This window comes from Nilaparvata lugens, chromosome 3 (genome assembly GCF_014356525.2).
Source record: "Nilaparvata lugens isolate BPH chromosome 3, ASM1435652v1, whole genome shotgun sequence".
Lineage (NCBI taxonomy): Eukaryota > Metazoa > Arthropoda > Insecta > Hemiptera > Delphacidae > Nilaparvata > Nilaparvata lugens.
The window spans coordinates 72,076,686-72,093,631 of NC_052506.1; the positions used below are offsets into that span (position 1 = coordinate 72,076,686).

Genomic DNA, 16,946 nt, shown 5'->3' on the forward strand with positions numbered 1-16,946 from the left:
TCCAATCCAAAACTCCTTCAATATAGTACAATATTCTTCAATTCTCTTGAATACTAGAATTATTATTAAAATTTACTCACGACAGAAGAAGTATCACAACTTTTTTGGCTTAATTATATAAAAACTGGCTTTATAGGGCCCTTATAGTTTTTGTCAACGCTATATCCATGATACCCGTGAATAGCTTCATGATAGTTTGATTCCTGATCCTTCTCTGACAACCATCCTTTCTGATGTCATCCTTCACCGCATGATCATGACCCAAACTCAAGTTAGCGAAAACAGGGAGAAAATCGAGGAGTTGAGTGTTTTAGACATACTCCTGTGATATTACAATGAATTTCCCAATCAATTTATGCTAGAATCGAGGTTAAAAATTTGTGAATTTCATCATCAGCCCCTAGGGGCCGAGAACTTGTTCGGCGCCAGATTGAGACAAGTGACTAAGTTGAACAAACGATTTATGGATCGATCGCCTACCGTTCGAGTAATTTGAATGACAATGTCGGTACCACTCAACTAGAGCTGATCGATTTAAGGGTAACAACACCCACACAAAACAATTAGCGGTCGATCACAACATATTTGTCGCTAACATATTAGTAGTTACTGCCGGTTTCAATGTGTGTCAGTTGGAGGTTGCTGGTTGCTGATCTTTTTTGCATGCCCAAGTCTACTTTCCATTCCGGGTACCGGTTCCAGATTCTCCAGCCGTTCACCAGTACTGTCAATGAACTGCCCTCTCATGATCTGTTCAGGTGCCTCCTTCTTCAATATTACTCTCATATGTCGGCCGATTCAAATCATTATTATTAACATCATCATCATCATCATCATCATCATCATCATTATTATTATTGCAGGTCACATTCTAATCATACCGACGAAAGGCGCTCTCTGAAATTGGAAAATTGTAAGAATACAATTACTGAATTATTGTAGTTGTTGTTGAGTTCCTGTCGATGATGCATTGCAAAATACAATTATTCGAATTACTGCAGTTACCTCATATACTGTATGTGAATGAGTGCTCTTCCTACCTGAATTCAGGGAATGATGAATGCGGTTACCAAATTATTTTAAATCATTGTGTTTAGAATGGAAAATTAGGGAAGTGATGTCTTCCTTTAAGACAAAAAACCAGAGCTAGTAGTGATAATCTAATTGAAACTATCAGGACGAAAGTATTATAATAGACAGTTGAAGTTTTAATAGTGGAATTGATTTGATATAGACAACTTTATTCAAGATTCAATCCCCATTGATATTTGAATTTTATTAACTCAACATTGATAATTTATTATTCATCTATTCTTTTTCGAATTTCAAATCTCATCACTCAGCCTCGTTATTTTCTATTTATTTCTATCCTCACTCCATGGGAAATTATTATCTTAATGTTCTTCACGTCTTCTATTCTACGATTATGCTGAGCAATGAACATAATATAATATTTCTTCACCTTGAAGATAATAATAATAATACTGAGGGTGATGCCCACATAAGCTCTCAGGCTTGTGCATGGGTAATGAGCGAGAGGGATGATGATGAGAGATTACGACTACTTTTTAGGTAGTCGGGACCAACGAATTATTGTCTTCTCCGAAAGACGGGGTGCCGTATCTATCTGATTCTCCTGTGGTCAAAAACTTTTGCCCCAGTCGAGATTCGAACTCAGGTTCTCTTGATTATTAGACCGGCGCATTATCTCTTCCCAACGAGCCACCCAACCCAAGATCTTCAAAAGTAATATATTGTGAGATTTCATGTCATAAATTTAAAGAACTGCTCTGAACATTTGTATTTTCGAATCATTATTGTCTAATAAAAATTATTTGATAATATCCATCCTTCCAAGTGACGTTCTTTAAATTCAAATATCCTGTAAAACCTTTCCATATGACCTTTTTAGAGCTCGTCTATTATAAAGATTTTCTTTTCATTATGAGGAAAGGACACTGGAAATGATACAACTAGTTTGATAACTGTCTTTTGAACACCTGAAGAAATCAATAAGTAACATCCAACTATTACTCAGATTTAATGGGTTGATTATTAATTGTTGCAAGACGAGCTGAATATTAGTTGCTGATACATGTCACTGACATAATAACACTGTCGGCCTATTTATGGATTGCAATTAACATTTATCAAAGTAATGAATCCGCACATAATGCGCGGATTTGTAGTATAAATTTCGCAAGCATGAAACAATAGTCGAGCATAAATAGGTTTACATATCGGCCTTGTCATTGTAGGACTTATTTAAGAGTTAGCCGATATTTATGTTTGAGAAGTAATGATCCAAAGGTATCGCCGATTGTGAATGAGACTTGAGTATGATAATGAGAAGTTTACAATAATTTACGGTTGGACGATTAGGAGGCTGCACCGCACCGCACAACGAGTGAATCATTAGTATTATAAAGCAGCGTCATTGCGTGTAATGGGCAGGAGCCCAATCCACTCATACCAGTAGACAGTTATGAGGCAATTGAAAGTGGGTGATGGCAAACACCGCTTACTTGGTAATTGGGATAGTAAGTTCGAGCATGCGCACTGAATTATTAGATGACTGTTTTGTTTTCAATTTTGGTTTGGTGTCGTCTTTAATATTGTATGATTCTTGTCAGGTGGTAATAACTGTGTTATTTTCAAAGAAAATACTATACACTATGATTACAGGATGCCTGAATTGTTTGATATGTGTATAGTTGGGGCCATTAAACTATTACTTTCCGTAGACGAGATGAACGCACGACCTTCAAGGACATCTGATGGCTCCGCAGTCTCTCGCCAGATGGCAGCAGTGTACGATGCAGTCACTATCGCCACCTAGCGACAGGATCACGAACCAGCTGACTAGCTTTTCAGAGACAGCAATGCAAACGAGGTGGTCGACTAGTGAAAGTGATGTTAATTAGCGATAAAAAGCTCCATTAAAATGACCGGCTGGCTCATTCCACCTTCCTTCATTACAAAATAAGCAGCTCACGTTCTAAAACAATCTTTGGAAAGAGTTACTAATTTTAGCACACGCCGAATAGAATCAGCCGTGAGGAGAAATTATTTCGCACCTGCGACATGGTCCAATTTCTGGATAAGTTGGAGAATGAATTTTCCACATGATCTCAAATGTAGTTCTCTGACTCATTAACAAATGACAACCTCATTCCTCATTCAAATGACAACTCTCCAAAATCCTTCAAATAAATAATAAAAGTCTGAACTCCTATCAGTTTACTACCACAAAAATGCACAACAAATAGGTAGTGAGAAAAACAAAAAGAGTAGGTCATAATTTGCGATCATTCATTTCTCATTAATAATAATTGATTCATGAACAAGGTTATGAATAGAATCAAAACTTTGTTCAATGGTCTCAATTTCGTGATTATAGACAATTCTCATGAACCTTCTTCCCCAAGCGCTTGGGAAACCAATCGAAATATTTCATTCAGCTAGGTACTTAATTGTTCTGATTTTTTCTTGTTTCCAGGCAACCAAAGTGAAACTATATACAAATAGAATCATATAGCATTCATGAAGAGGTTCAAATTTAAATATTTTTAATGCATCATAATAATCACCAATAAAAATGAAAATTTGTTAAGTATGATATGAAAATCACTGAGAGAAATCATAATAGATGCAAGAAAAAATGTCTGACTGGAGAAGATTTTAAGAATATACTACTCACCTGATCCTCACGATGTCTTGAGATATTTCCGTCACAGAAGCTGTCATGGCTTATCACTGGGCAGCTCCTAGTGCAGCTATCACTTGTTATTGATAATTGTTCCTGAGTATGGAAGAGTGAACTCCTTTTCATGAACAGCCAAATCTTTTCCTGTAATAAATAAAAATAAGGCCTTTCAAATTCATATCTAGAGATACAGAGATACAATGAAAATTCTGAAATGTTCCAAAACTGTTTATTAATATTTGAGAAGAGACTCAGTTTTTATTTGTACTGTTTACTTTTTTTGGAAAACAATTTCCAGGTGGCGGTCAAGACTTCGTCAACTGATAAAATCAAATCCGTTTATAATGCTAAAGAATTGACTTGAAATATGAACAACACAAAATTTCGATAAATATCATGTAATGATAAAATATATGATTTCATGAATTTCATATAGTAGATGATAAATTTAATTAATAAATTAAACATGCGCCAATTTTGCTTAACTCTATTACGAAAACAGAAGAACCTTTAAATGTTATGTGGGAATTTCATTACCTTATTTTCTATAGATAGGAATGATCATATTTATCCATTAAACAGGTCGGAGATGAAGTAGTATGTATTGAAACTATTCAAGTCATTTTCATAAACTAAGATATTGCAGGAGTACTGAAAATAGCGGGGATACTCTATAATTTTATAAAGGACCAACAAATACATTAAAACGCTATACAATTACATAAATTTCATTAATGTGTAAATATGTGCAACACTATTACAGTGTATTTCTATGATGATAAGTGAATTCCACTGACAACATTGAAGTTTGAAAGGTGTAATCAGCCAAGTAATAAGGAAACTTTGATGTGTATACTACTTCTATTTGAATTGAGTCGTTTGGTGTCTCAAGAGGTTCTTCAGTCCTACATAAGGAAAATAGATTTATTGAGCTGTCAGAATCAACCCTGTTTTTTATGAAGTCGAATACAGTTGTATACATAAGATAAATGGGACAATATTACCATCAGTAGTATAGCATGCTAATCAATAACTACAAATCGGTCATTGTCATAATGAGAATGATTACATTATAAAAAATGACCGATCATTGGAATGAGGCTTAAGTACCTCGTAACAATTACCACCTTGGTGTTATAATACTGATAGGGTATTCATTTAAAGCCTTTGAAGGTGATGACTGGGAAAAGCATCAAGGTATCGATGATGATGATTTATAAACTTGTTGCTCCTGTTAGTTGATCATGCGATTGAGCAATTCACTTGGACAATGATGGATCATGAGATGGTGCGTATTACCACATGACATACAACTAATAATTGCCAGTAAGCTACTGAGCTTCTAGAACAAATCTGTGGAGAGCAATAACTCAGTAAATTATTGCAGATCATTGCCTCTTATTGGTGTTTTTATACACGTAGGTATTTTATAACTTCGAGTACATATTGCATTGATAATACACAAAGGTTGATTTTTGTTATTCAAAGTAACCAATTAATCAACAATATATAATATTTTATACATCAAAATTGCATTGATCACCTCAAAGGGTGATTTTTGTCATTCAAAGGAACCAGTTAATCATCAACATCTAAAATTTAGAGTTTTGAAACATCAATTGCGTATTAAAATCACAACCATTCATTTGTTAATCTTACAACAGTCTAGTATAATTGAACTGTATAGTTATCTATTTGAATTTTTCGGCCATAATCTTCTCATGAACTAGTAAACCCAAACTAATAATAATTATTATTGTTATCATTTTGTAATGTATATTATTATTTGTGATCATATTCAAATGGTAATTTAATTATGGTATTTGAAGTATCAATAACTTCTAGAAATAAACAATATGCTGTAAATTGGCAACATCAATAAGAGAATTCTTAGAATTTAAAATCTTAGAATTAAGAATCACTATTAGGGTGGAAAAACATAATTTTTTCCAATTCGGATTAAAATAACACAATTTCACTTCTATTGGTATTCATGGGTCATATTTAGATCAAAAATTTTATTCTGTTTTTTTACTGGCGATTTAACAGTCCAGGATCGATAATCGATTCTCGTGGTTCATGAAATTCGCAGCATCTCTGAAGACATCAATAAATGGAGTAACCAACTTCAGCCACTCCCAATCTATCATTTCAAGATGAACACATCCCAATCTGAAGACACTTAGCTTCCATTTGGCTATTTCTGCATTATTGCTAGATTGACTCATCTGATTCGAGAGACATTCGAGTATTTTTCGTGATCACGATGATCGAAAGGTCACTTGGATGAAAACCAATCCTGGCCCGTAATGCAGCGTGTGTTTGATTTCTCCTTGTCAATCGAAATTAGCACCTGTCTTTGGTTGGAAAATGGATGAACTAAATTGTTCATAACAATTGCGAAACTTGAAATGGAGTTCCCCCTCACTTGGTCACGTGGCCTCGTTACATTTAAGTCAGTAGTGTTTCGTTTCTGTTCGATGAATAATATAGATATCTATGTATTGATACACTATTCACACTCAAAACACACACACACGCCCATCTATTAGTCTATTATCGACTGTGAACTTCACAGAACCGCAAACGTATGAAGTAACAGTGTTCGGAAACCACTTTCGTCTTTGCTATTCTAAAGAAATGGAAACCGCATAGGCACACTAACATCTAGCGGCAAAACGTAAAATCGGAACACGGTAATCAGTCGATAATTTGTTGGGTTATTACATGGACATTTACAACACTCTGTTATTATTATGCACATTTTTTAAATGAGTAATGGCTTGGTTTTACAATTAGTGGTGAATTCGGACTGATGTTTAGAGCATGGGAGCATTGCAATTGAATAATCGACTACTGAAAAATTATTAGAAAAAAAAGAGAAATGAGAAATGATTGAGAAGTAAAAAGCAAATAAAACAGTTATTTTCTGTAATGTATGTGAACCAACAAAAAATTGATTTCAAACTTTAGAAAGAAACTTGAATGTAAGTTGTATGAGTTGTTTGAATTGTAACCATCATTGAACCAAAACATCTAGGTACAACAAACATACGTCTTGAGTTGATCACAATAATTGACTAATGTGCTCAATTTGGATGGATGTCAAATTTAATTAAAAATTTGTTTGTGATGGTAGTCGATTCAAATCTCTTATCAAGGGAATCTCTCACCCTCTATATCTCATCTACATGAGTTTATTTGCTGCAAAGTCGTTACATGAAAATATATAATAAAAATAATGAAGATAGGAACAATATGATGGAAAATAATTTAAATTATATTAGACTTTCTTTGATACTTTTAAATTTTCCAAGTTGATACTCTGCTTGAACGACATTTTCAGATTCTCTCACTTGAGAATGGTGGAACTTTTTTCCAATCAATTTCTGGTTCTATCTTGTTATACTAAACTTACGATATTTACAAATGCTGAACTATGTTTCAAAACTTTTTACGTTGATCGATGACAGCGATAAGAGGGTTTTCCATTCAATTTCATATTGGTTTTACAATTCCATCAATTATAATTCAATTAATACTTCATCTTCTTCCTTTCACGGTTAAGGCATCAATATCGGGGACCGAGCTTCGCTCTGGAGTACAATAGCATAAAATTTTATTTCGAAAGTAGAAATTATAATAGCATTCATACAGAAATGTTCTAATCTAATCACAGTAAATTGAGATTAATTCCCAGAGGAATGCAAAAATTTCCCTCAGGCCCAGTTGCACAAAAGCCGGTTTAATTGTAATCCTGATTAACAAACGTGAACCAAATCAGAGAAGACCATTTCAAAGATGGATCTACTGGAATTTAATCAGGATTGAAAATAACCCGGCTTTTTTGCAACCGGCACTAAGTACCTGATTGAATGATTACAAAAGTTCAACAGCTGAGTCATAATTTTGACACAGTCCCACACACATCAACTCGCTCACTCACTTCCATCACCAACAGACGATGAAATAATAATTATTACCAACTGTTTTTCCGAGGATGAATAATAATTATCCTTTTAATTTAATAATTATCCTTCAGCGAGTTTTCCCAGGGATGATACCTAGTGCAATCGAATCTTTATATTATAAACCTACTATGTTTTGAATTTCGTGAGTATCGTTAGAGCCGTTTACAAGATTCGGTGAAATAAAAACATATAAACATCTAAACAGAAGTTGCTCATTTAATAGTATAGGATTGCCTGATCCGAACCTCATAGTCTCTATACTCGGACCATCTTTTTCTTGGACGTCCTCTATCTCGTTTCCCAACTGGTTGGTACAATAAGGACTGCTTAGGAATCCGGTCTCCACTCATTCTATTCACATGTTGGAACCAATCATTCCTACTCCCATTTATTTCATCTTTTATTGCAAAAATATTCAGCTGAGCTCTGATATCTGTGTTTCTGAAACGGTCTTCCCTATTGCACCCATAAGTTCTGCGCAGAAACCTCATTCCAGATGCTTGCAATCTGCTTTCATTACGCTTGGATACTACCCAAGTTTCATTACCATACAGTAGTGTAGGAGCCGCAATTTTTCTATGGAACTTTATTGTTGTTTCTTTGCTGGCACTATTCTTATTAGTTCTATGTATGGTTCCACAGATATTTTGGAAGCGATGCATGTTTGTGCAAGCATCTTTATCATGTTGATAAGAGATAACACATCCAAGATAGCTGAAATGGGATACCTGTTCCAGAATTTTATTTCGTTGAACAATTTTACTTGATTAATACTTCATGAGTTCTAAATGTTTTGTACAAGCCTGATCAAGATTTTATTTGCAACTAGGCTATTCATCTTCACAGAGAGGTATGGAATTATTATTCAACTCATCTAGGGAGAGTAGGGAACAATGATCCATAGTAGGGAGTAGGAGAGTTGGGGACAACTAGAAATGATCTAGACCAAACACAATCATCCACAAGTAATTTACGATAATATAAAGGAAGAGAACAGAGTTTGAATAAGATGAAGTTGTTGACAGCTGTTACCACGGTATGTTGTACTTCCATACAAGTTGTTTATACTTCTATATTTTATTTAGTGCACCTTCCAACGTGGAGAACGACACGATGGTGTGGGGTACACGTGTGGAGGAAGTTAGGGCACGAGCCGTGAGAGAGCGCTGGCACTTGTGCCGTCCGCGGATTGTCCTTCCTCCAGCCTGGCTGGTCGTTCCACCACTCGGTCAAGGAGTTCAGCTCCAGTCTGCTCTGTCACTGGTCACGGATCTCCTCTATACTTAGATTCACTTCAAATCGTCAGCATTCTTCAAATATATTAAATCAATGCCTTGCATTAAACCAACACTGAAAGTCTGGTCAAAGATTCCTCTATAGTGAGATTCACTTTAAATTGTCATTATCCCTCTTATGCAATATCAATGCTTCACATTCAACCAATACTGACAGTCTGTTCACAGATCTCCTCTAAAACGGTCAACCTCTGTCGACTGCACACTACATAACACACACACACACACACACACCACACACACACACACACACACACACACACACACACACACACACACACACACACACACACACACACACCACACACACACACACACACACCACACACACACACACACACACACCACACACACACACACACACACACACACACACACACACACACACACACACACACACACACACACACACACTGCTCAACTAGACAATGTGATCGACAATATTGACATAATCAAGAGGAAACATTACCTGAGCACTGTCAGTTCCTGGTGCACAATAATCTCGCACTTGCAAAAAATATTTTTTGACCGGATCTTGTCTCATTGTCAATCCTTGCTTACACAACTAGCATATGTTTAAGTTTGATAACCAATTCGTGATGATTTGAGAACATGGAAGCAATAAGGATAAGACGCTGTCGAGAATGGTGCTCAATCAATATTGGTGGAAAAATTATGAATTTATTATGTGGATCTCACGAAGCGTAAGGTACTAGACTTGGAGGCTAGAGGGTGAATTTTGATTTTTTTTAAACTTCGAAGAATGTTAGTATCTTATTGCAAAAACTTTATTCAATTCTAGAAGCATAAACTGATTCCGTTTCATAAACTATTTTGTAAACACGTTCACATCAAATCAGAATCAGCTGACTTCAAGGTTATTTTACAGCCCTAGGGCCGTAAAGTTTTACCGGCCTGGTCAGAAAACAATCACTTTCGGCCTCCATATGACGCACGTAAACCAGCTCATTACATCCAAGTGGGGCGAAAAAGATTTTTTCGGACTTGAAAAACGATTTCGAGCCAGAAAAGTCTCATTTTCGGCCCTAGGTGCGAAATATACTATTCCCGCACTAGAGCGGAAAAGTGAATCTTTGCGTTCTGTAATCAGTGCAGGAATCGTCACTTTTTAAGGTAACTGTAGGAAAATAAAATATCATCACATATAAATTTTAATAAAAGTTCTAAGACACGAAAATAGGCTTTGTTATCACATAGATAACAAACGAAATAAGGTACCATCACTACTTCAGAGTGCTCAGCCAAGTGCTTAGCATTCACCACCAGTTAGATTGCTTGATAATGAAATTGATTTAACTAGATTCTAATCAATACAGAAGAAGGAAGAGTAATCTAGAAAGACTATGATATCAATAGAACTTGACAAGAAGTATCAATTGTTTACACAAGACAAAAAAATACCGACGAAAATGTTGGTCGAGACACGAGCATAAAAGAGAGCAACGCACACATCGCTGGCTTGGTCGCGGTTTATGAGTCCATCCGTTTCAATTGTTTTTGTGGGTCGGTGTTATTTAGGGATATGGGATACACAAACAATAACATTGGAACAATTGGATAATATCCTGAATGACCGAATCGTCTTCAAAACTAGTTCCTCTTACAATCTTCTTCATAATCTCATCCATAAAGCAGGTAACTTAGAATTCACTGTTGGAGTATGAATATTTCAATTTTTAATAATAACATTGTAGCCTACTGTTTTATCTCTCTTCAAGATTGATATCAGCATTCAATTTGAATTGCTTAGCATGACGGGAGGCGATGCTATCCAGTATCTTAAATAGCTTCAAATGATTTCAAATCAAATCAAATCAAATTTTATTCACAATTTCAAAAAAACAATTTAGGGTCCTGCCAAACCTGTAGGTTTTTCGGCGGGTGCCCAATCACAAAAACAATATTAAGAACATAATTAGGTAAGTTTACTAGGAATTTTTATGACATTCGAAGTTCGAAATAAATAAAGAAAAAGACAATATGTAATGTAATAAAAACAAGAAAGTTTAAACTAAAAAATAACTTTACAATAACTTTTCATTGTAATCTTTACGATAATAATAATAATAATAATAATAATAATATAATAATATAATAATAATAATAATAATAATAATAATAATTCGTTTATTTCACTGCATTTTCACAATAATTCGTAATACAAATACATACATTAAACATAATGGTTGAACATTACAATTGGTAATACAAATACAAACCTTAAGCATAATAATTGAACATAGATAATAATATTAAGCATGTAACAGAAAAAACCACAGTGCATCCCTCTTTAGGCTAAACCTGTGTTGAGGGATGTCTCGCTCTCTAGTTGAGTCAACTTAATTATAATACAATAACAATTTTGAGGTATCAAACAATAAAGTAAATTTTATACAATAACCAGTGTGCTTTTCACAAGATGGGATTATGAATCTTTAACAATAAATTACATTTTAATGAAGACAGCAAAAAAATGTAAATAATATTACACCTCTATTAAACGTTTTCCTTCATAGAAGCGATTAAGTCTATTCTTAAACAAATTGTAACTGGGTGCATCTGATATATCTGATTGCAGTTTATTGAAAAGTCGTGGTCCCTTAGCAAAAGCATGTAAGGAGGCCACTCTACTTCTTGTAAAGGGTTCTTTTAATTTATTAGCAAGATTTCGACGAGTGGAATATACATGTTCATCCATAGCTGGAAACTCTGAACGTCTTAAATACACAAACTTCAAAAGATTTATTTCAAATAGGGTATCAACACTAAAAACGCCAAATTCTCTATACAATACTTCGGTTGGATATCTTATGGGTCTCTTTAAACATATTTTTATTATTCTTTTATAAAGAATTATGAGAGGTTGCAAAATTGAACTCCCACAACTTCCCCAGGATACAATACCATAGCAGATAATTGACTGTATCAGTGCCAAGAATACCATTCTTAATTGATAGATAGGAAGGACATTCCTTAATTGAACGAATTTATAAATTAATTTTCTAAGTTTTGAACAGATGTATGAAATGTGCGAGCTCCACCGTAAATGTACATCCAATACTACACCTAAATATTTTATTTCATTTTCTTTCTCCAATGTAGGACATCCACAGCTGTAGTATGGACTGGCACAATTTATATTATGTGATACTAGTTTACAGTCAGTATTATTGGGAGGCAATCTAGAGGACGACAATGAAAAGGGAAGAAATCTAGTTTTTTGAATATTCAAATGTAGGAGACTATTCTTTAACCAGGACTTGATAACATCAAAGCATTTATTAGCTCTCTGGAAGGTGATTGGCCAAGTTTCCCCCCAAACTATAGCAACTGTGTCATCCGCAAAAGAGTACAAGGAGCAATTCCCTAGATTTATATTTAATAAATCATTTATGTATATTAAGAACAAAACTGGCCCAAGCACTGTTCCTTGTGGAACTCCAATATTCACATTTAATAGTTCACTTGTCTTTTTATCAAGCCTAACTTTTTGTCTTCTACAATTTAAATATGACTCAAAGAATGACAATGCAATACCTCTTATTCCTATTGCTTCCATTTTATCCATTAGAATTCTATGGTCAACTGTGTCAAATGCTTTTTGTAAATCCAGAAATATTCCTAAGCATTTGTCCCCATTATCTAATTTGCTCAAAATTTCTCTTGTTACTCTAAAAATTGCATCGGATGTACTCATACCTTTTCGAAATCCATATTGATTACTGAACAAAATGTTGTGTTTTTCCAAATAGGATACCAGCCTCGACTTTACACACTTTTCAATTACTTTGGATATACTTGAGTGTAGGGAGATAGGACGATAGTTACCAAGTTCAGTCCTACTACCACCCTTATAGAGAGGAATAACTGTAGCTATTTTCATTTCACCTGGAAAATACCCCTGTTGGAAGCAAATATTTATAATATGCTTCAACGGGTCACATATTGCTGAAGAATTTTCTATCTGACATTTTGAATAGATTCCATCTACTCCCGGAGCAGTACCTTTTTTAAGCCCCAATATGTTATTTCTCACCTCACAGGCCGTAGCTGGATAAAAGAAAAACGACCTACAAAATGATCTATCGACCTTATACTAGATATGATTTGAATTTGAACCTGTCTCTTTGACCCTATTCGAAATTTTCTGTCCAACATCAATGAAAAATTTATTAAACTCTTCAGCCATTTGTTCACTTTCAGTGGATTTTACTACTCTACCATCAGGTATATTAATTTCTTGAATAACATTTTGGTCTCGAGATTTGGAATCAGTAGCGTCATTTATAGTTTTCCACACCTTTTTCAAGTCCTTACCGCAATTTACAAACTCATTTCTAAAGAAAATCTCCTTTGCAGAACGTATCAGTGCCTTCAAAATAGTGTTGTATTTCTTATAATAACGAACATTAATCGTGTTAAACGGCTGCTCCCTTATTTTAAGTGACATATTATTCCTTTTCCTGATACATTTCAATAACCCTTTAGTTATCCAAGGTTTCAATCGTTTCTTTCTATTACTACTTTTCTGCTTCGAAGATGAACACGAATTAAAAACATCTACTATTTTATCATAGAATCTGCTAAAAGCTACTTTAGCATCCTTTTCATAATAGACTCCATCTCATGACACTTCTTTAATTTTAATTTTAAACAGGTGGTCGTCAAAAAATAATGCATCATACTGTACAGGCTTCTTATTAGGCTCTAAACTACTATTTTTTATAAACTGAATTCGCCCCATAATAGCTTCATGATCTGTTATAGAACAATTGTATATAGCTGGGTTCAATGTACATATCTTAGATTTGAGAAACAGATGATCAATACATGATTCACGATATAATGAATGTCTAGTGCAACCGTGTAAATAATTAGTATAACCATATTCCAAAAGCATATTCAAGTATTTATGACCTATTTGGGTTAGATCATTACCCAAAATATCAATATTTGTATCTCCAATCAAGATTTTGTTTTCATAACAAGTTGTTTGACTAAGGAATATCTCCAAATCATCTAGAAAAGCCAAAGCGTCGATATCATTAGGTGATCTATACAATGCTGTACAGCAAAACTCTACGTCTCCATATGTTATTTTAAAATTTAAAGAATTAGTATTACCAATATTTATATCCAGAATATCTAATTTTATTCCATGTTTAACATAAATTACTATTCCATCAGATTTATTAAATTTTGTTGGTTTCACAACCTTATTATAATTGTTCAACTCGAAACCAGAATCTTGTGATAGCCACGTCTCAGTGAGAACTATTAAATCATATTGCGCATCAACACTAGATAAAAATAAACACAATTCATCGAAGTTCTTATTAATACTTCTTATGTTCAAATGAAAAACTTTTAACGATATTGAATGAAAAACTTTTAACGATATTGATTGAGTGGATGAGAGTGTAGCATAATCTCCAATGATAATGAATCTTTTAGATTCATTTAATAACATTTCCATGAATACAGTATTTTGTTGTGCGAAATAAATTAATTTTTGAATTAGTGGATGAGAGAGTAGCATGATTTCCACTGGATGAATATATGAATTTTCTCATTTTCCTTTTGGATTTGAATCTGTATTAGGATTTTTCAGAATCATCTAGTCATCATGATGGAGTGAGAACTTGATACGACATCTGGTCACAAGAACTTCAATGAGAGTGAAATGCTGAACAAAGCTATCATAGGATTATAACGATCAAACATTAAAAGATCAGTAAAGATATAGTTGGAGAGGAGACAAGAACCATCGATAAAAAATATTTCATTTTGAACAAACTGTTCATTAATATGAAAGTGATTTGAAAGTACTGTGTGTAGATAATATCATTGTCATTATGGATAACAATGTTCTAATCTCTCCTAAACGTATTCAGCAAACGAATGAGCGACTTTCATTCACATTACATACATCACAACAAATTTATTAGAACATAGAATAGATGTTGTTTTTCTGATGTTCAAAACTATAATATTAGCCGACAGAGCTGTGTCATTATTGAACCATTGACCCTAATCATAAACTTCCAATTGTCATCGCAGTTGATCAGTGTGTTCCAAGAACTAATCATCTGAGGAGTAAAAAGTGAGTTCACTATTGATGATTTGAGAGAAAAGGATGAATAACCCATTTCATTATTCAAAATCACATAATAATTAATGCTATTACTCAGATTCTTAAATTTTTTTAGCTGGGAACAATCTTAATGCACTTTTCACTTACCACTTCAAATCTTAATTCTTTGTCCAAAAATATTCGTAATTAAAATTAAAAACTGAATAACATAATATTACTCATTAAGAGCACATATTTGAAAAAAATGAACTAATGTACAACGATCAGAGTGATCTGCAATACGCATTCTGAATCCATAAAATGGAATTATTGTTTTGGGGTAGATATCTGAAATCTGATGCAGGCGTCAATCCAATAGCCTAATTGAAAATGATACAAGAAGTTTCGTATCGTCTTCCAACACGTCCAGCTTACAAAAGCATTCAGTATAAAAAGTCACTATTTCCGTACAATTGAAGGCTGTCATCATGAACTGGCAAACATGAGGATTACTTCTTCTTGATCTAGAATTGAAATTCATAATTTTTCTCATTATTCTGCAATCAATTAGCAGTTGCAGATCATAGGACAGGATGTGGCTGAAAATATACCACAACATTGCAAGGAAGTATCAACCGATTTGGATTTACACCAAAACCGATTACAGTGCGTGGTTAACAGAGCGAAGAAGAACTCAATGATATTCGCCTGAACGAATTAATTTGTTAACAATAACTTATTGCTCCATAATACAATTCCATCATTTGACAGCTTATGACATATTAATAAAGACTTGGTGCATAATTTCTCAACTCTCAGTAGTGATTGTAGCCAGTTCTATTCTTAACCCAGAGTCTTATCTAGTCAGTATCCCACTCAGGCATAACGATTATTGTGGTCTGCATCCAGTTCAAAATGGTTCGATTACGAACTTTGGTGTGGATATGAACTAAAATGATCAAGTAGGAAGTGAGTATAAAAAGGAATATACTGAGTCAAATGCAGTTCATTTGTTCGCGGTGTCAAGTGGTGTGAAAGTGAATAGTGCTGTAATAGATTCTCAATATGTTTTGCTACAGTAAGTATACACCAATTATTATTCTACTCTCGTTCAGCATATCAATATGTTATTATTTCCGGTTCAGTATTTTGTATGGTGTTCTCTTCTATCTTGTTTGTTATTTTTCAATCATGAATCATTTTATCATATCACATACAAGTGACTGCAAAGTTATAGCCAAATAAAAGTTAAACTACAAAGCATTATAACTTTGAAGAATTTAAGTTGAACTAATAAAGTTAATATATAAACTAATATAGGTTAATCAAAGATAGACGAGAAAATTTGGATCTTCAATGATGGAAAAACCTATGGTTTTTTGAAAAGATTCACTAGTACAAAACATGAGACTGAGATTACCGTAAAACGCAAATTTTGACGAATATTTTTCAAGAATCAGTATGGAAATTTATTATGTCTGACTTATGGGAGTTTGTACGCCCATCTCACGGATGGATGACAAGACAGAACTGCCTGATCGCCAATCTCATTACCATATTCAACTGTTCTCTGAAAAATACGTTTATTTTTAAAAAGATTAGAGCATTATCCTACTATCACTTCACTATAAATATTTTGCTCTTATACTTCACTATTTAATATAATAGATACAGACTTTGATACAAAATATCATATTGTGGTATAGTTTCTAAGTAATGAATTGTATAGTATATCAATGATGTTATTATTCTATAAATTGTTAAAAGATGATTAGCCTTTATTGAAATACTCTATTACCATTAATACGGGCAATAGTAGAGATAATCAAGAAGAGCCTACATGTTATGGAGTACAGAACTGATAATAAAGAGTGATCACG

The 16,946-nt window shown here is 33.8% G+C and overlaps 2 protein-coding genes across 5 annotated transcripts in view; one reads left to right on the forward strand and one right to left on the reverse strand.

Annotated features, from left to right (window-relative positions):
* The window catches only part of LOC111044952 (keratin, type I cytoskeletal 9-like), a 176,306-nt gene that overhangs the window by 58,310 nt on the left and 101,050 nt on the right, over positions 1 to 16,946 (reverse strand). Inside the window, exon 4 of the mRNA XM_039424461.1 lies at positions 3,701 to 3,850. The gene's annotated coding sequence lies outside the window, so the exon portion shown is untranslated. The remainder of the gene's footprint in view (positions 1 to 3,700; positions 3,851 to 16,946) is intronic.
* LOC111044950 (cell wall protein IFF6) overlaps positions 16,075 to 16,946 on the forward strand; it is a 117,143-nt gene continuing 116,271 nt past the window's right edge. For all 4 annotated transcript variants that reach the window (XM_039424467.1, XM_039424471.1, XM_039424470.1 and 1 more), the window contains exon 1: positions 16,075 to 16,144. In XM_039424467.1, the coding sequence (XP_039280401.1) occupies positions 16,132 to 16,144 (13 nt within the window). In that variant the 5' untranslated portion in view covers positions 16,075 to 16,131. The remainder of the gene's footprint in view (positions 16,145 to 16,946) is intronic.